General features: G+C 47.3%; 2 protein-coding genes across 3 annotated transcripts in view; both read right to left on the reverse strand.

The window, feature by feature from the left end:
- marchf11 (membrane-associated ring finger (C3HC4) 11) overlaps positions 1-6,690 on the reverse strand; it is a gene marked incomplete at both ends in the record, with an annotated part of 10,831 nt that extends 4,141 nt beyond the window's left edge. Inside the window, 2 exons of the mRNA XM_080010545.1 lie at positions 1-93; positions 6,406-6,690. The exon at positions 1-93 is cut by the window's left edge and continues 63 nt beyond it. Coding sequence (XP_079866671.1) covers positions 1-93; positions 6,406-6,690 — 378 coding nt within the window. The remainder of the gene's footprint in view (positions 94-6,405) is intronic.
- A 2,768-nt stretch (positions 6,691-9,458) lies between these two features.
- znf622 (zinc finger protein 622) lies at positions 9,459-20,677 on the reverse strand. Of its 2 annotated transcripts, none has more exons than XM_080010963.1 (7): positions 20,604-20,677; positions 19,395-20,040; positions 18,317-18,562; positions 12,104-12,266; positions 11,424-11,539; positions 10,552-10,695; positions 9,459-10,081 (listed from the first exon to the last, which is right to left on the reverse strand). In XM_080010963.1, the coding sequence occupies exons 2-7, from the start codon at positions 19,975-19,977 to the stop codon at positions 9,948-9,950; spliced, it is 1,386 nt and encodes a 461-aa protein (XP_079867089.1). In that variant the 5' UTR covers positions 19,978-20,040; positions 20,604-20,677; the 3' UTR covers positions 9,459-9,947. The 2 variants fall into 2 exon arrangements, with proteins under 2 accessions (XP_079867089.1, XP_079867088.1); XM_080010962.1 differs by having other exon boundaries at positions 18,317-18,565.
- Between the last annotated feature and the right edge of the window lie 19 nt (positions 20,678-20,696).

Raw genomic sequence — 20,696 nt, forward strand, 5'->3', positions numbered from 1 at the left:
CCACCGTCCTCGCTCGCTGATCCACTTGAGGAGGCAGCGCTGGTGCGTGTAGCGCACGGAACCGTCGCAGCGGCATGGGTGCAGTAGCTCGCCCTACGGGGGAGCAGGGGTCAAAGGGTGAACAGGACCACAGCGTTGACCAGGGACCAGACGCTGCGAGCCTCCATCCCTGATGGATTCATTCATGTCGGGTGTGGTGTGTGGATGAAATGATTTGCGCAGCAAACACCTGACCTAGGTGATTGGGTCAGGGTGGCCGCATACCTGTTGCTCATTGGTTAGTCTAACGAGCACACACATCTATACAATAAACTGGTGTCTACAACCCATCGTCCTCTGTGTCTCTGTGCCGGAGGGCCCTGAAAACGTAACTCGGGTGGCGTGTGGTACCCCCAACACCCAAACTGCGGCCAGGAAGAATTCCTGGCCGAAGCCTACCCCCCCCACTCCTGCTGCTGCTGCCAGTCGGGAGAGGGTTGGTGCTGGGGCCGCCCGTTGACCCTCTGGCGGCTCCAAGGCGTTGTCGGACGGCCCTTCTGTGTCCCTTTCCCATGCCGGAGTCCCTGTACAGGTGCCACTGTGGCAGTTCCGCCACCACACGCCACCCAAGTGGCATTTCCAGGGCCCCCCGACACAGAGACACAGAAGACGGGGGGTTGTAGACATCAGTTTATTGTAGAGAGGAGGCTAGGTAGAGCAAGCCAGGAGCAGATGGAACATGTTATGTCCTCCATGTCTCTGTTCTGTCCTCCATGCCTCCCTGTCCTCCATACCTCCCTGTTCTCCATGCCTCCCTGCACTGTCCTCCATGCGTCCCTCTCATAGCAGAGATGGGATTAAAGCTCCTCCACTGCAGTGAGATAAGTCTTAACATTAGACGTCCTGATCTCCCTTGATGCTTTGCTGTAGAACTATTCGATTATCTTCCCAGGGAGGACATCCAAGGGAGAGCTGAGATTCACTGACAGAGACACAGGCTGCACAGTGTTGGGTTACAGAGACATCCATCCATCCCTTCACCCATCCATCATACATATATTCATCCGTCCTTTCATTCAGACTTTTTAACATTTAGACTGTTAACTACACCAGACTGGCAGCTACTCTATGAGTACTACTTATTGTTATTAAATGTATTGTGCTTGTTTGCTTTATTTCCTTGACTTAGGGATCCAGCCCGCAGGGTCCGCAGAGCTGTCCGAGGACATGAATAAGGTTTCATTGGATCCGGGGCGTTTCAGACATTTTGTGGTCCAAGTTTGATCCACATCGATCTGTATTTGGAGCAGGAATTAGCAAAGATTGTCGCAGATTTACCGGAAGTAGCAGACTGTTGGAATAGCGCAGGAGTATTTAAATACAATTCAAAAAGGTCCAGTTAGAGAAAATTTCCTCAAGCAAAGGTCCGGAACACCTCAAGTTTCCTCTGGCAGGAGCGAAGCACTGTCATCAGGTCATCATTTACATTCAGTTAATTTAGGTGTGAAATGATATCAACCGAAAAAGCCACAACATCTATCTTCTTCTCATCTTCTAAAAAGAGAGAAGATGGTGTTGCCTTCTGGCTCTTCAGCTGTGCCAAGAAAGCTGCTGTTTCCCTTGGGATGGACCAGATGCACTGCACCACCTTGCCTTTGCTGCGCCACCTGATGTTGTTGTGCAGAAGAAGGTCATCAGCATGTGCATCCACTTCTTTGAGGAATTCCCTGAGCGTGTGACGCTGATGGGAAGAGGACGCCCTGAGGAAGTGAATCGTGCCACAATCCCTTCTTGCCACAGCTCCTTCCTCTCTCCCGAACACAGCGGGGGCTCCATCTGTGCATCTTGAAACCAACTGTTTGGGCTCCGCCCCCCTGTTGGCCATCATCTCCTTTATGGCCAGGTGGTGTCCTCACCTCTTGGACTGGTCTGAAGGGGTGTAGCACCTAACAGGTCTTCACAGAACTCCTCCTTCTCCTGGTTGAAGAACCTTCCATAAAGGAGCAGCCGAGCACCTTCAGACACGTCAGTGGACTCTTCTCCAGCTGAGCCTCCGCCCGGAGCCTGGTCAGCGGCTTCATCCAGCTGTGCGAGCGCATCCTGGGTTAACGCTTCATCTTTCTTTGTAGCTGATGATACTGACGTAGGTATCTGCTTAATTTGTTCACAAAACTCTTCTTTTTGTTTTCCCTCAAATAAGATTTCAGCTGCCGTGCCGTACCTGTCAAACGGTAACGCAGGTGTCCTAAGGGGAGCTCAGGGAGGACAGAAACCTCTCGTGGAGCAGAAGGTCAAGCACCAAGCAAGCACTCCTTGACAACCAACCTCTCCGTCAGTAAATGTTTTTTTATGTTGACCCAAAATCCAAGTAACTTGAAGGGAACATTGGTGAGCACGTTGTTGGGCAGTGAATGAATGTGTTAGGATTCTGGTGGATCCATCACATTGGGCTTTTACATCCTTTGTTTTCTGTGTTCTGTGTGTTTATTCTAAAGATCTGTGCTTGGTCTCATAGCGGCGCTACACGTTGCTCCACGGTCTCAGAACATATCAGACGTAGCTGTTTTGAATTGCAACATGCGATTAGTCCACGACATTCCTGGACTGCTCCTCCAGTACCGTAAAGGCAATAAAAGTTGTGCTCCATCAAAATGTATTAATTCTCAATAATTTATGGGTTACATTTACATTACATTTAGTCATTTGGCAGACGCTTTTATCCAAAGCGACTTACAAGGGAGAATAACATTCAGCTACATTGCGACAGAGATTAGTGTAACAACAACATTGGTGTAACAATAAATACTGCAAGGTGGTGCAAAGTAATTGTAGATTAGGACAGGAGGTACTCACTGAAGAGCTGGGTCTTCAGGTGCTTCTTAAAGACAGAGAGGGAGGTCCCCGCTCTGGTCATTTTTGGCAGCTCGTTCCACCAACGTGGAACTACAAATGAGAATAGCCTGGATTGCCGTGGCTGTATGGCCGGCAGAGCCAGGCGACGCTCATTTGACGAGCGCAGCATCCGGGGGGCAACATGTGCTCTTACAAGAGCATTTAAGTAGGCGGGAGCATTCCCAGCAATCACTCTGTAGGCCAGCATCAGAGACTTGAACTTGATGCGGGCGGCTACAGGTAACCAGTGGAGCTCGATGAGCAGCGGAGTGACATGTGCCCTCTTTGGCTGGTTGAACACCAGTCGCGCCGCCGCGCAGTCGCGCCGGTTTATGTCCGTGTGCGTGCAGGACGGCGTCCGGGTCCGGATCCAGACTGCGGTCCACCAATTACTGACCTCTGGCGTAGCGGGATGAGTTTGTGGAGCGGGGCGCTTTGTGACATCATCATCCGACTTGTTATATACGTGCAGAATGTGGCTCTGGGGGAGCATTCGCATGGGGCGCGGTGTGGATTCCATTGGTGTGTATTGGTTGCTTTTCACAGGATTTGCGCCGCATCAAGACAACACAGTACTCGGAAAATGTGTTTGAACTGATGCTGAAAAACAGTAATTCGTGACTAATGCCACCTCTCTGGTACCAGTGTTTCACTGCCTGCAGCTTTATTATTCAAGGTCCAGCCACAAAGCGGCGGGGGCCCTTTTGTTTTTGTTAACGAAAAACTGACGTCAGTGGTGTGTGGAAGTCATGGATCTGCTGCAAGTTCTGACATGCCGTCATCCAAGTTTGTGGAATAATTGAGTAAAAAACAATGCGTGCATGGTGCATGCGCAAATGACAGCACACGCAGGTCATGTGATAGCATTGCAGTACAGAGATTGCTCAACAATTGGGACCTCACGAAGATGGTGGCATGTGCAGATGTAGCTGACGTCAAAACTTATGGATGTCATGGATCCGACAAAACCACAGACAATCTAAATAAGATGTGTATTTGGGGCAGTTACAACATGGCGTTCTCCAAGTTTGATCCAGATCGGTTCATTATTGTGGAAGAAGTTTGTGATCAACAATCGCAACCTCACCAAGATGGTGCCATGCACAGAAGTACACCGCAACGGAGAAATCCTTGCACGCATGCGCAAGTTGACGGAGCACACAGCTCACAGGACAGCACTGCAGTCCAGTGATAAGTCAACAATTGAAAACTCACCAAGGTAAAGCCACGCACAGATATAGTTAAGATTGGACTTTAACTCAAGGAATATAAGATACGAACACTTAACCCAACAAAGTAACAAGTATTATTTTATGATTATTAACCTTTAATATGTTTGAAACTAATTTAGTTAAAGTATTACCGGAAACAATTGTATTACACAAAGCCCAGCGTAATAAACATTATAAATATTTACGCTTCTGAGGACACGCACCAGAGTTCTACAAAATTAAAACCCAACATCACTGTCAGAATTGATACATATTGTTCAGTCATCAACTATAGTCTCTGTGGCCTACCAGGTGATTTGCTATTTCCAAGTTTATCAATAGCTTCTGTTGTTTTTCTAAATAAACCAAGTATATTATTTTGACAGAACAAAGATTTTGCCAGTGTCTTACAACCACAATAATAGCCCTGAATATGATATAATATAATATAATATGATATAATATAATATGATAAAATATGATATCATGTAATATAATAAAATATGATATCATGTAAAATAATATAATCAAATGCAATATAATATGACATAATAAAATGAAATATAATATAATATGACAATGTGATAATATATCATATCATATATCATAATATATAATATAATATAATATAATATAATATAATATAATATAATATAGTATAATATAATATAATATAATATAATATCACATGATTTACTGAAAACCACAAAGCGCTGTCCCTGGTGCTGAAGTTGATGATGCGTTCTATTCATTCCAGTGCAACAGTGATACCCACTAACAAACCAGTAGGAACAAACCAGTGGGAACAAAGCAATAGGAACAAACCAGTTGGAATATACCAGAAGGAATAAATTGGTAGCAATAAACCAGTTGGAATATACCAGTAGGAACAAACCAGTACAAATAAACCAGTAGGACTAAATCAGTTGGAATATGCCAGTAGGAACAGACCAGTAGGAACGAACCAGTAGGAAATAAACCAGAAGCAACAAACCAGTAGGAACAAAACAGAAGGAATAAACCAATGAGAATAAACCAGCAGGGACAAACCAGTAGGAATAGACCAGTGGGAATAAACCAGTAGAAACAAACCAGTGGGAATAAACCAGGTGGAACAAACCAGTATTAGTAAACCAGTAGAAACAAACCAGTAAAAATAAACAGGTAGGAATAAAGGTGCAGGAAAAAAACAGTAGGAATAAACCAGTAGGAACAAACCAGCAGGAATAAACCAGTATGAACAAACCAGTTTGAATGAACCGTTAGGAATAAAACAGTAGAAATTAAACAGTAGGGAAAAAAACAGTCAGAACAAACCAGTAGGAATAAAACAGTAGGAACAAACCAGTAGGAATAAACCAGTATGAACGAACCAGTTTGAATGTACCATTAGGAATAAAACAGTACACATTAACCAGTAGGAATAAACCAGTAGGAACAAACCAGTATGAACAAAGCAGTTTGAATGAACCATTTGGAATAAAACAGTAGAAATTAACCAGTAGGAATAAACCAGTAGGAACAAACCAGTAGGAACAAACCAGTAGGAACAATTAGTAGGAACAAACCAGTAGGAATGAACCATTAGGAATAAAACAGTAGAAATTAAACAGTAGGGAAAAAAACAGTCAGAACAAACCAGTAGGAATAAAACAGTAGGAACAAACCAGTAGGAATAAACCAGTATGAACGAACCAGTTTGAATGTACCATTAGGAATAAAACAGTACACATTAACCAGTAGGAATAAACCAGTAGGAACAAACCAGTATGAACAAAGCAGTTTGAATGAACCGTTAGGAATAAAACAGTAGAAATTAAACAGTAGGAATAAACCAGTAGGAACAAACCAGTAGGAACAAACCAGTAGGAACAATTAGTAGGAACAAACCAGTAGGAATGAACCATTAGGAATAAAACAGTAGAAATTAACCAGTAGGAACAAACCAGTAGGAATAAACCAGTATGAACGAACCAGTTTGAATGAACCATTAGGAATAAAACAGTAGAAATTAACCAGTAGGAACAAACCAGTAGGAATAAACCAGTATGAACGAACCAGTTTGAATGAACCATTAGGAATAAAACAGTAGAAATTAACCAGTAGGAACAAACCAGTAGGAATAAACCAGTATGAACGAACCAGTTTGAATGAACCATTAGGAATAAAACAGTAGAAATTAACCAGTAGGAACAAACCAGTGGGAATAAACTAGTATGAAAGAACTAGTTTGAATGAACCATTAGCAATAAAACAGTAGAAACCAGTAGGAACAAACCAGTGAGAAAAAACTGGGGTAGTTCTGGAAGCTCTGTTCGTGTACCTGTTCGGCTCCCTGGAAGCAGATCCTGCAGCTGGGCGTCGGGATGCAGCTCTCACTGCTGCTGGAGGAACCTCCATCCCCAGGGGACACCTTTCCCGCGGGGGGAGACACCTTCTCCCCGGGAGGAGAGACCTGACTCCGGGCTGAGTCCACACCGTCGTCCCCGAGGTGCTGGGCTGCTTGCGTGTCGGGGACCCGGTCCTCCTCAGGGGTGCGGGCGGTGGCAGCGCCTCCCCGGGGCGGCTCTCCCCCTCCGGCCGCTTCTTCTCCTTCCGCTGCGCTCATAACCGGAAGCAGAATCCGAGCCAAATGTCATAGATGCCGCACGGGTCGGTCTCCTTCCACAGACGTGTTCGGAAAAAACGGAGGCTCCGAGAGCCTCCCGGAACGCTACGCCGCGCACCGCGCTCGGAGCCCGGCTGGATCCCGTTGACGGGACGGCTCTTCGTGGACCAGGTCGTGGATGGAGGTCCGGCTGGCCGAGGTGCTGGTCTCTGCAGGAGCCTCCATGCATCGCAGCGGAGCTCCGCACCAAGACGCCGCGTTTCCAGGGAAACGGACCAATTGATGGAGATTCAGAGCTCCTCCCCTCCTCTCCTACTCTCACCCTATCTCCTCCCCCCTCCTCTCCTCTCCTCCTCCTCTCACCCTCCTTCTCCTCTCCTCTCCCCCTCCTCCTCCCCTCCTCTCTCCTCCTCCCCACCTCCTCCCTCACTGTCCTCCTCCCCCTCCTCTCATCCCCTCCTTTTCTCCTCTACTCCTCTCATCCTCCTCTCCTCCCCTCCTCCACTCATCTTCTCCTTCCCTCCTCCCCTCCCATCTCCTTCTCTCCTTCCCCTTTTCTCTCCCGCCCCCCTCCCTATTTCCTCCTCCTCCCTTTTGCTTTTAGTACCTTTTATATTCAATGTATTATCAAATAGCAGGCACATGATTTTCTTCAACACTTATAGATTCATATATATTTTATAGTATGGTGTATGTTTTGGGCTGTCTGGTCAGTGTGACTGCAGTCAGGGCTAGAATACAGGGTCAGACTGCACGAGAAACGCCTTTCATTTGGGTATTTGAGTATTTACATCGAAATTCATACATATATAATAATACATTGTATGTGATCTGAAAAATGAATAAAACTTTTTTTACATGGATACATTGTTTTACATTAGGCTTTTATATTTTAATCCAAAATCATATAAAAAATATGTAATGGTTGTTAAATGAGGTGTGTATGTGTGTGTGTGTGTTACCGTCTGGAATCTGACTCCAAACCTCGGAAGCAGATGAACGGATGAAGTCGGAGAGAAACACTTTCCAAAAAGATTCTCTTTTCTTTCTCTTGCCCATCGCTTTCCGGGGAGCGGGCCAGTAATGGTCTCTAATGCGGCCAAAGGAAATTACCCTCTCTCGTCCAATCAGTACCTAGGAGGCCGGATCAATATCAGAGGCCACAGAAACACACTAACTTCATTTGTAGTTTCCAGTTCATAGACTGGACTCGTTCCAGAGCTTCATGAAGGGAGAGACCACCACCACCTCCAGAGACATGCAGGTCAGTGTGAATGGAGATCCTGGGGAACCTTGATGGACTGGCCCTGGACCCAGGACCTGTTGTCCTATTTAGCGGGTGTAAGGGTCCCACACCCAGCTGGGAGAGACTCCAGCTGCCCTGCAACTCTGACCGGGAGAAGCAGGAGAAGAAAATGGATGACGATGGAGAAGAAGTCGTTCTTTGTGCGAGTTGGTCTGTGTCGGCTACAGAAAACTCACATCGGAACAACTGCTTCGGTCTCATTCACTCACACGAAGCACCTGGTAAAAGTAAACATGGCTCTCGCTTTGCCGGAAGGAAAATTACAAATACATGTGAAAAATGTAGGAAAATACACACATTCAATATAGTCTATTAATGAGAAGAATGCGTCTGAAATGTCTTCAGAGAGGAGGAGGAGGGACTCGGCAGACAGATACTGCAGGTGGCCATATTGATCGATATTGATCGAAGAGTGATTTATAGACTGACAGTGTACATAACTGCAAGGTGTTTGACAGCTTGGCAGGAAGCCGCAGGTTCCTTAACCAGTGAAACATTACGGCTGCAGCTCTGCCGGGTCGCTACAGGAGCCGGCTCCTCCAGGATTTGCTCGGTGCTAATGTGCCATTAGCCTTGCAGCCAGGCTGTCTGCAGGCCGCCCCTGCAGGCCCTCGAACCGCCACAAACACTCTGCGAGCCCACGACAGGAAGTGGAAACCCTGCCAAAGATGGGGGGGCGTTGCAGTCCCACCCAACCACCGCCGAGCGCCGAGCTTCTCCATGACATCATCTACACGACGCAGGAAGGAGCAGCTCCGATCAGAGATCCACGTTATGGATGGATGGTCAAAGATTCCTGGCTGGTTACAACCCGGCGCTCGTAACATCTGTGACAGTCCCTTTTAACTTAGAAAGGATTGAAAAAGGAACCTGGTTTTGAACAAATCAGTTACTAAATCATAAAACTGTTGAATATACAAAATGTGTGATATTTGATGGACAAGGGAGGAACTTTTGGTGAGGTTAAACATGAAGGACGTGGTTAATACCGTTTGAACATCTGCAAAGAAGTATTCCACATACTCAGCTTTGAAGTGTGAGAACCAAACAGCTGAACCCCACCCATCCTACACCCCAGAGGTAGAGGCAGAAGGACCTCTACAACCAGAGGTGGAGGCAGAAGGACCTCCACACCCAGAGGTGGAGGCAGAAGGACCTCCACACCCAGAGGTGGAGGCAGAGGGCCCTCTACACACAAATTTGTTGAAAATGGTTAGTTTGTTCTTTCTTGGCCTGCAGGTCATGTCTGGATTCAGTTTCTTGTTGCCTTTCAGCAGCAGTGATGCAGACCAGTCTTCATGGTTCCAAAACTCACTGGTGAAAAGAGCTGGTGCTGCAGGTGAGGAACCATAACATGTACATCTAGTACTGGGGTGAAGGAACAGGAGCGTTTGGAAAGACAGAAGTGCAGGGGCTTGACATTCATTTGTTAAAGACACACATTGACTTTTTTATTCAGAGTTTTATTTTCAGCTTAAAATGGACACTTCAAAACATCCAATCCTGCCCTCTGTTGATTTAAACAGTCAATAAATGCGAAAGACGATTTGGTTGTGGCGTTTAGTCACTTTTGGAGGATGCCGTGAAGCTGATCTGCTGTGAACGTGTTTGTAGATGAAAGAGTGACTGAACACAACCTCTTAAGATTTCATTCCGCTTAATTTCCGAACGGTATCTTGTCTCTGGTCCAACTCTCATCTTCCACTTTTCACGAGGAAGGATTTATCAATACGGTAATAAGAGAACACGACTCTATACAAGTCCATGATGCAGGGTCATCAAGTGAACTAGGTGCTCATTCAGATTTGCAACGTCAAAGCCAAACTCCCTCAAATGTTTGTCATGTCTCTTCATCATCATTCATTTTGGTGACAACACTGCATGAAGACCAAATTATACTGCACAAAAACTAAATATGAAGATATGAATGAAGCTGTTAGAACATGAGCCGTTAGAACATGACCTGGGCTCGGAAGTGGTTCTGCTTGGTGGAGTTGTGGCTTATCCCCATCTTCAGTGTCCAGCGGGACTTCATCCTCTGGACGTAGCGCATGTCCTTCTGGCTGCGCTGCACCACGCTCCCACCTGGCAGTGACCGGAATAGAACCCCCCACCCGGTTAGTGCTCTGCTCGAGGGGATAGAACCCCCAACCCAATATTTTCTATTGATAAATTAATGAAACGACATTTCAAACCAAAGTTTTGGTTTGATTCACTTTAAATGAGCAATCTTGACCATGGACACATGTCCCTGTTTCCTGAATTAATTTGGATTCATTTGGACATTGAACCACATTCTACATTATTTTCTATATTAACAGATTTTTCATGCCCCCAACAGTTCCTCATGTCCCTCACCGTCTGGTTCCATTTTCTGAATTTTCTTTTGAAATTGATCTCATTAAATCCGCTCGTTTTTGTCCCATTTTTAGATTGAATAATTGATAAAGATTTCAATTTCCTTCAACCTCACACTGACAGAACACGAACACTTTCAAAGACAAGCTCAGTGACAACTAAACAGTCCTGGCTCCAGGTCACGGTCCTGGTCTTACCGGTGCCCCCCGTCCAGCCCAGGGCCTGGTACTGCCTCAGAACCCGGCCCACTGCCTTCCTGTTGTGGGCCAGCACCACCTGCCTCTGGGCCCCAAACCGCTGCTTGTAATACCTCATCAGCGAGCGGTGGCCGATCCTGGCTCCTGGAGCAGAAAGAAGAAGAAAACCTTCTGAACAGAGGAGGAGGAGAGGAGGATGGGGAGGAGGACGGGGAGAAGGAGAGGAGAGGAGGAGGGGGAGGAGGACGGGGAAGAGGAGAGGAGAAGAGGAGGAGGAGAAGAGGAGGAGGAGGGCGAGGGGCGGAGGACAGGGAGGGAGGAGGACAGGGAGAAAGAGAGGAGAGGAAGAGGGGGAGGAGGAGAGGAGGATGGGGAGAAGGATGGGGAGAGAAGGATGGGGAGGAGGACGGGGAAGAGGAGAGGAGAAGAGGAGAAGAGGAGGAGGAGGGCGAGGTGAGAGGAGGAGGAGAGAAGAGGAGAGGAGGAGGAAAGGAGAAGAGGACAAACAAACATCTTGGCTCCTTCACAAAAAGGTATAAAAACCAGGAACAGCCTCTGTCTTCTAGAAGTGATTGCCACAGCAACCATGCATTAGGTGTTGGTTGCCAAGTCTGACAAAATAGTTGACCCATTTTTTTGATTTTAGAATTAAGTGATAACGACATATAATCATAACCCTTGTTTTCCTTGGTGGACGTTTCTAAACACACGGATCAGGGTTCAGAGTGGTTGCCCAGCAGATCGCACCACATGGTTGATCATGGCCCAGATCTGGTTGCCCGGGGCGACTTGGCAAAAGTTGATATAGGGCTCAGAAGAAGCACTGAGGCCGTAGGCCCCAGGTGGCGCCGTGTGACACCCAGCTGGGTCACCTGAGGGGAGGGTCAGCTCTAGGGTGTCCTCGTCAAACTCCAGGTTCTTGTTGCTTGGCGCATCTTCATCCTCCATCTCAGCATCCTCTTCCTCCTTCCTGTCTGGGTAGCTGCTCCTGTGGGCAACACACATCCAACTGGACCTGAGAACCTGCATCGCTATCTGTGAAAAGCAACCCAACCCTAAAGGCAGAGGGGTACTTCAAAACCACCAGAGGACGTGTCCCAGAACTGACTTCTTTATATATCATTCCACGCCACTAGGGGGAGAACAGTGATTCAGTGTCACCTATTTCCAGAGCCAGTTTCCTGAAACAGAAAAGAAACTGCAAAATAATAATGGAGGCGGTGAAAGAAACACAAATGCGACAGCGAGAGGCGTCGGCTGCGGCGGATTTAAAGATGGGAAAAATAAAGAAGAAGGTGGAAATCCACCCCCTGTCATGACCCGTGGGCAGCGGGACCGATCAGCGACGAGCGGGGCTCTCGGAGCGGCGCGTAGGCCGCCATTTTGTTCTTCTCTTCTGAACGCGTCTTTCCTGGTCTAAAAGTTCTACTTCTTTCAAGACCCTCTACCTTCACCCCCAGGACACAGGAATAACACAGCGGGACCAGAACACTCCATCAGTGCTGCAAAGGAAGAAAAGAGAGGGAACTACACAACACCGCCCCCCTCTCACCTGAAGTCGTAGAAGTCTGCGAACTCCAGCGCTGCGTCTCCGTCAGTGAGCATCCTGCAGTGGCTCTTGTCCACCATGTGTCCCTGCACAGCGTCGGTGGAGTAGAAGGAGCGTCCCTTCTCGTTGCACCACAGACACACCTTCCCAGCCCCCACCTTCTCCCCTGGGAACAAACATCATCTTCATCATCATCTTAAGCAAACTAGGTCCTGAAGTACACACCATCGTGTCTAAAACATCCGTATCCTCGTTCAGTGTTTGCCGACCACCACTGTGCTGCAGTGTTTCAAACACCACTCAAATAAATAAACCATGGAAATGAGCGCTTTTGTTGCAAGATCAAAGTTGCAAGGCTGCACACATCCATCAGCCCCAGCAGGAGGTGTCACTGTGCTCATCACAACAAGCTCAAGTTTCACACTTAAGTGACCCCTGGGTCACACCGCGAGCGACGTGTCACCGTCGCAAAAGCATAATTTTGTCGATTGGTGGGTTCACACCTGGTCCATGTTTATTGCGTCGACAAAGCCGCGCTCTGCTGACTTTCAACCACATCAAACAAACAAAAGTACAAACTGTGAAACGTATCAAGCTCAAATGGGTTCAAGTCAATCTTTGCTTTTCATTTCATTGGCATTTGCAGTCTGTTTGTTTATAAACGTAGTTGGATTAGTTCCTGACTTCATCGCTCATTGTTTGTATGCACAGATTCATACAGAGCTTGACGGTCACGAGGACCCCGAGACGGCCTGAGCTGCCTGGCCAGGTGCCTGACTGAAATAACGCAAACACAACTGAAATATAACGGGAAATCCAGAACAACCTTTCAGGTGGGAAGTTACATCTAAAGTCTATTTCTGGGCCTGATGTAAGTTTCCATGCTGCAATGATAATATTTTATATTATTGATTTGAAATAAATCAGGTTTCATTTGTTGTGGTGAAAAAGTAATCCTCGTTAGGACGGCGCATCTGTGGTTTTATATATGTGCTTGATGCAGACCAAGCTTGGAAACTCAATACTTTCACTAAATACATCTTTTGAAAGGAGCTCTTTGGGAATCTATACTTCAGTTTACGCTTTGTGCTTGGAAAAATCGAGCTGAGGCATAAAACAAAGACGGCGGCTTTAGGAGCCTCGCATGAGGTTTTAACAACACTGACGCTTCTGCTCACTGTGCCCTTCCATACTGACACAGCAGCCTATGTGAAGCGCTTTGCAACGCTGATGTGTTGCTTCTGGTGTGGCCCATGGGTGACAACTAGTAGTACTAACCATCATAAGCACAGTTATAATTTTTTATACACACACACACACACACACACACACACAGTTCTAATACTTTTTACACCAGGCTAAGCTGGAACAGGCTCCATGAGGTGGAAGTCACTCAGTTTAACTGACTTTTTAGAAACGTGTAGACTACCACCACTTTCGCACCATTATAAAAAGATAAAAATATATTTATATATATATATATAGTGCTGCTTGAAAGTATGTGAACCCCTTGAGCAGTTTAGATGTTTCTGTTGTTTTACCATGATTTTATTTTATCATCACCAGTTTTTATGTATGAAATGTCAGATATATGATTATCAATTGCATGTACTTGTTTAGTGTGACTTGTTTAAGTAGCCCAAAAACTACATGAAACATGGAATAAGTGTATATGCAGAAGTAAATGAACCCCCAGCTGCATTGGTTAAGTCAAGCAGGTAACAGACTCAGGTCAAACACATTTGGGTGCTTCATTAATCATTTAAGCAGACCAATGAAATGAGACATCCTTGGGAAAGGGTTTGGCCTGCACTTATTAAAAGTGAGAGGAAACCAACCAAACCACTGTGGTCCCATACAAATCAACAATGCCGAGAGTAAAGGAGACATCCGAGGACATGAAGAAGAGGGTAGTGACAGCCCATCGGTCTGGGGAGGGCTATAAGACCATCTCCAAAAGATTCCAGCTCCATCCATCCACTGTGAGACAAATCATTTACAAATGGAAGGCCTTCAACATGACAGCAACTCTGCCTAGAAGTGGACGCCCATCAAAACTATCACCCAGAAGCACCAGAAGAATAATAAATCAGGTAAAGGCCAACCCACACCTCACCTCTAGAGAGTTGCAGACCTCTCTGGTAGCATCTGGGACAAATGTGCATGTGTCTACAATCAGACGAAAATTGAATAGCCATGACATTCATGGGAGGGTTGCTAGAAGGAAGCCTCTTCTCTCAAAAAAGAACAAAGCTGCCCGTTTCAACTTTGCCAGAGAGCACTTGGACAAACCAGAGGCCTTCTGGAAGTCCATTCTCTGGACAGACGAGTCCAAAATGGAATTATTTGGTCACAATCAAAACCACCATGTTTGGAGAAAATCCAACACTGCATATGAAGAAAAGAACCTCCTCCAACAGTGAAGCATGGTGGTGGAAAAGTGAAGGTCTGGGGCTGCTTTTCTGCTTCTGGACCTGGACGACTCCATATTATCCAAGGAACCATGTATTCTCAGGCGTATCAACAAATTCTTGACCAGAATCTCCTGCCATCAGGGAGTTGAAGCTGGGACGAAAATGGATTGCAACAAGACAATGACCCAAACGGTCCAGCAAAACTACAAAGGAAAGGCTTCAGAGAAGGAAGATTTGTACTCTGGATTGGCCCAGTCAAAGTCCGGACCTTAATCCAACTGAAATGTTGTGGCGAGACCTGAAGAAGTTGGTACATACCAGATGTCCCTCCAACGTCTCTCAACTGGCTGAGTTCTGCAAGGAGGAGTGGGCAAAAATCCCCATAAGCAGATGTGAGAAAAAGACAGAAGACGTTTGGTTGAAGTAATGACTGCGAAAGGCCACAAGCTACTAATAAAAGGCTTCACATACTTTTACACATGTTAAATTTTCAGTTTTCATGAAATAAACCACCTTTGTTGAATTAAATACTGAAAATATATCTCTATCAAGCGATAGTGGCGCCGCCCCTAGCGGTCGCCTGCGCCGGCGCTCCGGTTACTTTCTTACCCTTTAGTATTTTTTTCCTTTTTTTATCACAATGTTCGCCAGAAAAACAACAACAATTAACTCATACGACCGCGATGCACTCATGGATATAAAACTTTCCCTAAACGAACAACTTTGGGACTTTTTATCCGTGGGAGCAGAGTGGCCGGCGGAAATCCTACGCGGGAACACTCGCAACAACTACAACAACAAAGATGGAGTCGCTGTTCCACGAGCCGGCCCACGGAGGAAGCACCGAGGTAAACGCGGCGGCATTCGGGTCAGAATGAGGACGCAACCTTACCGTCCACCTCTGCCAAGCATCCTTCTTGCTAACGTCCAGTCCCTGGAGAACAAGATGGATGAACTTCAAGCGAGGATTCAATTCCAGCGAGACACGAGGAACTGTTGCGTCCTCTGCCTGACGGAAACATGGCTGAACCTGAACTGGTGCCGGATGAAGCCATACGTCCAGCCGAGGCCTTCTCCGTGTTCCGCGGCGACAGAACGGGAGAGTCGGGGAAATCCAAAGGTGGAGGCGTCTGCCTAATGGTAAACAACCGCTGGTGTAACGCCAACAACACCAAATTCCTCTCCCACTCCTGCTCGCCGAACCTGGAACAGCTGACCATACTATGCCGTCCATTTTATCTCCCCCGGGAATTCAGCACGGTCATCATTACAGCCGTTTATATCCCACCGCAAGCGGACACCGACGCAGCTCTGTCGGTTCTGCACGATGTGTTGTGCGGATTTCAGAACAGACATCCCGACGCGGCTGTGGTGGTGACTGGGGACTTTAACAGGGCCAACCTGAAAAAAGTTCTGCCGAATTTCCACCAACACATGACGTGTGCCACCAGGGGAGACAGAACTCTGGACCATTGTTACACTCCTTACAAGAACGGATACAAGCCCGTGTCGCTCCCTGCTTTCGGGAAATCAGATCACGCCGCGATCTCGCTGCTTCCTGTTTACAGGCCTCTGATCGCGCGGGATCTGGTGATGACGAGGGAAGTGTGTGTCCGTGCACGAGGTCAGGAGGGCTTTGATGCGGGTGAACACCAGGAAAGCTGCGGGCCCAGACGGCATATCTGGGCGAGTACTGAAGACCTGTGCTAACCAGCTAGCTCCGGTGTTCACCACAATATTCAACATCTCCCTGGCTGAATCAGTGGTCCCGTCCTGCTTCAAGAGGTCCACCGTCGTTCCTGTCCCGAAGATGGCCTCTCCAACCTGCCTGAATGACTACCGTCCGGTGGCCCTCACCTCGGTGGTCATGAAGTGTTTCGAGAGGCTGATTAAGGATTATATCTGCGCCTCCCTCCCCCGCACCTTGGACCCGTTGCAGTTCGCGTACCGGCAGAACAGATCCACGGATGACGCGGTCTCCCAGGTACTGCACACCACGCTCACGCACCTGGATGGCCAGAAGGGGGCCTATGTGAGAATGCTGTTCATCGATTATAGTTCAGCTTTCAACACCATAGTTCCCACCAGACTGGCTGTCAAGCTGATGGAGCTCGGATTGAATGGTCCGCTGTGCACCTGGATCCTGGACTTCCTCACAGGCCGCCCCCAGGTGGTCAAGGTGGGGAAGTACATGTCAAGCTCCCTCACCCTGAATACAGGATCCCCCCAGGGCTGCGTCCTCAGCCCCCTACTGTACTCCCTGTACACACACGACTGTGTGGCCAGGTCCAGCTCCAACACCATCATCAAGTTTGCTGACGACACCGTGGTCGTGGGCCTGACTGCGATGAGAAGGCCTACCGCGAGGAGGTGGCTGACATGTCACTCTGGTGCCAGGACAACAGCCTCCACCTGAACGTCAGCAAAACCAAGGAGCTGATTGTGGACTTTAGGCGTGGATCACAATCGAGGACGCACGCGCCCTTGTGGATTAATGGGACTTCTGTCGATAGGGTGAGCAGCTTCAGATATCTGGGAGTCCACATCACAGAGGACTTAACATGGACTGTTCACACAGACACTCTGGTGAGAAAGGCGAGGCAGCGTCTCTACCACCTCAGGCAGCTGAGGAAATTCCGAGTCTCGGTGAGGATCCTCAAGTCCTTCTACTCTGGAGCAGTGGAGAGCATCCTGACAGGCAACATCACTGCCTGGTTTGGGAACTGTACTGCCCAGAACAGGCGGGCCCTGCAGAGGGTGGTGCGTTCAGCTGAACGTACCACTGGAACTACCCTCCCCCCCTTGCAGGAGTTATACACCAGGAGGTGTAGCAGCAGAGCCCGTAGGATCATGAAGGATCCTCATCACTCAACAACGGACTGTTTCAGCTGCTGCGGTCAGGCAAGCGCCTCCGCAGTCACACAGCGAGAACAGAGAGACTGAGACGGAGTTTCTTCCCTCAAGCCATTAGAACTGTCAACGCTGACCTCACCAGGGGTCCTAACTGAGCCATGCACTAGGCTCCACTACCTACTGTACTGTATGTAGCATACTGTACCGCATACTGTGTCACTGTTCAGGGTTGTTCGTGATGCCGTATTGCTGCGCCGTACTGTTGTATACTGTGCTGTATCGTCCCAAACACTACCTCACTCTATTCACATTCACATGCCACTTTAATTCACGTGCCACTTTAAATGCACATATCTGTATATACATAGGCATATTCCTTCTATCTATTCCATCTTATTTCAATTCATTTTTATTGTATTTTATTCCATATATTTTTATCTTATTCTATACGTATTCCACTTACTGTATTACGTTTTAGGAGTCAGTTAGTCGGTCTATTAGAAAGGAATTTTCTACTTTTTATTTTATTTTTTATTTTTTCCTAGGACTTATTGTGTGCTATCACCGGGTGCGTTGCATTACATTTCACTGCATATATGTATGGAAGTATGTATATGTATGTGACAAATAAAAAATCTTGAATCTTGAATCTTGTGTGTGTGTCCATTATTTGGAAGGTGTGCGTTACAAATTGGGATTTGGATGTATGTATAATAAGGTAATTTTGTTACGGTTATACGGTTATAATAAGGTTATGTTTTTTACAAAAACAGTGACCATGTCTGGAGGGTTCACAAACTTTCAAGCAGTACTGTGTGTGTGTGTGTGTGTATATATATATATATATATATATATATATAATGTTTTTCTTCATTCATCCATCCATCCATTTATCATTTTTTTATCCCTGTATTATGTTTGTTTCATGTACAGACTGAGTTGGGCTCACCCAGGTGGCGGACCAGGCCCTCCAAGTCGACCAGGTACTCCAGGTCTGGGATGAAGAAGCCGTGTGCGCGGGTCATGTGTGCCACGTTGCGGAACAGCGAGCGCGAGCGCTGCGGGCAGAAAAGGCAGCGCGACACAGGTAGGGAGCCGGGGAGTGGGGCATGGCGGGGCTCATCTCCATCACCCATGTCCTCCTCCTCCTCCTCCTCATCCTCATCATCTTCTCCTTCGTGGACATCCTCCCACTCTTCTAAGAGAATAAACATCACTTATTATCGTGGTCACTTAGGAAACAGATCTCGGCTGGTGTGTCAGTGCACTGGGTGAACATAAGGAACCAACAGACTTGTGTTGTTGCCGTTATTTGTGTGAAAATGAAAGAGCAACTAAAATGTCTCCATTAACAATAAACAACAGTAAGTCAGATCGGCGATCACTTCCAAGATGGCTGCCAAGAGTTGACACTGCTTATGTTTCAAGGAAGTCAGACAGACAAGACAGACCTGTGTAAGAACAGCGTTTCTGTTATCCGGTCATTGCCGGTTTTTGACTGGGAAAATCTGTTGAAGTCTGACATATTTGAATCGCTCCGGTGAAAATAATTCCTTCCAAGCACAATGTCAATTAGTTCTGGATCATTTAATTAAAAAAAAATCTGCAGATCTGTTCATTTCCGCGCTCGGCAAGTTGCAACAGGAAACCAATCAGTTTGGACAATCAAAAGCTGAGCTGAAAGCTTCACCTCTGACCAATCACTTTTGTGGATTTAGAACTAAGCCCCGCCCCCTCCCTCGTGGACAGGTGGTGTTTGTAAACACAGTAAACACACGGAGCGGAGACAGAGCGTCTACAACTGAGTGGAAACAAAAAGATTAAGTATCGTTGGGACACAAACATCCGTAGTTTTTTGGGGTTATTTAAGTTCCGATCCAATGCAGACGCTAAATAATTATTGTGTAAAATATGACGACGAAGACGGACAACACCACAAACTTTATTATTTATTTAGACCTACCCAGGACACGTGGACCGGCACCAGTTTTTCTAACGCAAACTCTAGTAAGAACTTCAGGTCCTACCTTCTTCTGCAGGCATTTCCTCCTCCTTCTCCATCCTCCTGGCCTGTTCTTCGAACCACAGTAGGCGGGGGGGCTTCTCCAGTCGCTGCTTTGCGGCCTCGCCCACAGCCCCGCCCGTGGCCCAGCCCGTGGCCCCCGCCGGGCCCCGCTCCAGTTTCCGCTGCTGCCTCAGGGCCTGCTGCAGGGCCTGGTTGCGGGCGTCGTGGTCCACCTTCTCTTCCCCCAGCCCCTTCTCCAGGTTCTTCTGGTTCAGCTTCTCCACCTTCCTCTGGGCATCTTGCAGCGCCCTCTTCTCCGCCTGCTGGTGCTTGTGGGACTGCAGGTGGTTCTGGAAGGTGCTGGGGCTGGAGAACCTCTTGCAGCAGGTGGCGCAGCTCTGCACGGCACTGCCACTCAGCTGCTGCTGCTCTGCAGCAGCCCGCTGAGCCAGGACGCGCTCCTGGAAGTTGTCTGCGGTGACGGGCGGCATGTCTGCCACCTTGCGTTTCAGGTTGTAGCGGTGCCAGTCGGAGCGGTAGTGCGCACGCTGCACGCCGCTGTCCGAGAAGGAGACGCGGCAGCTGATGCAGGTGTAGGACGACATGGCCGCCGTGTTGGAGGGAGGAAACGCTCTGGACCTGGAAGCTGCACGCTCTACTGGTCACACCTAAAATAGGGAGAAGGGAAAGCAAAGCCTCCATTCATCCAACCTTTACTACAACTGAGGGTCTACACCACCACCACCACCACAACACTACTACAACACCATTACACTACTACACCAAACACATCTACTACTACACCACCACACCACCACTACTACTACTACTACTACTACTGAATTGATATTTCCATAACATGAGCCATAATAATAAGCCATAATAAACAGTGCTGCTTCCTGTCATATTTAAAACAGTTGAACTAACCAAATGATTTTATTGCATTTATTTACTTTGACCTGATGCAGACATATTGTAGTGTCGTGTTGTTTATTGGTTTAACCTTGTAAGTCGCTTTGGATAAAAGCGTCTGCTAAATGACTAAATGTAATGTAAATGTAAAATCAACATGTGATGCTACTGTGCTAATGCTAACGCTAACTAGCCACATGCTAACAGGAAACTGACGCTTTTTCTCTTCGGCTTCGAAGGACACTTCCGGTAGATTAAATACTTGTTAAATATCCATCAAACATTTCTGGCATCGGTGACGAGTTATGCATTTATCTACCTCGTATGTGACGTTTCTCCCAAAACGTAGAGAATGTGCTGCTGCCTGACACGTTGAGGATGCTGACTTCCGGTTGACTGCTGAACTCTGACG

Source organism: Zeus faber (genome assembly GCF_960531495.2).
Source record: "Zeus faber genome assembly, chromosome: 12".
In the NCBI taxonomy this organism is placed as follows: Eukaryota; Metazoa; Chordata; class Actinopteri; order Zeiformes; family Zeidae; genus Zeus; species Zeus faber.

What these genes read in the sequence shown, in the direction of transcription:
- znf622 (XM_080010962.1), bottom strand. Translation starts at nt 19,977, where the DNA reads ATGTCGTCCTACACCTGCATCAGCTGCCGCGTCTCCTTCTCGGACAGC. An exon ending in GCAGACTTCTACGACTTCAG is followed by an intron (nt 11,540 to 12,103) that starts GTGAGAGGGGGG and finishes TGTTGCCCACAG; the next exon opens with GAGCAGCTACCCAGACAGGA. An exon ending in AGAGCTGACCCTCCCCTCAG is followed by an intron (nt 10,696 to 11,423) that starts GTGACCCAGCTG and finishes TTTCTGCTCCAG; the next exon opens with GAGCCAGGATCGGCCACCGC.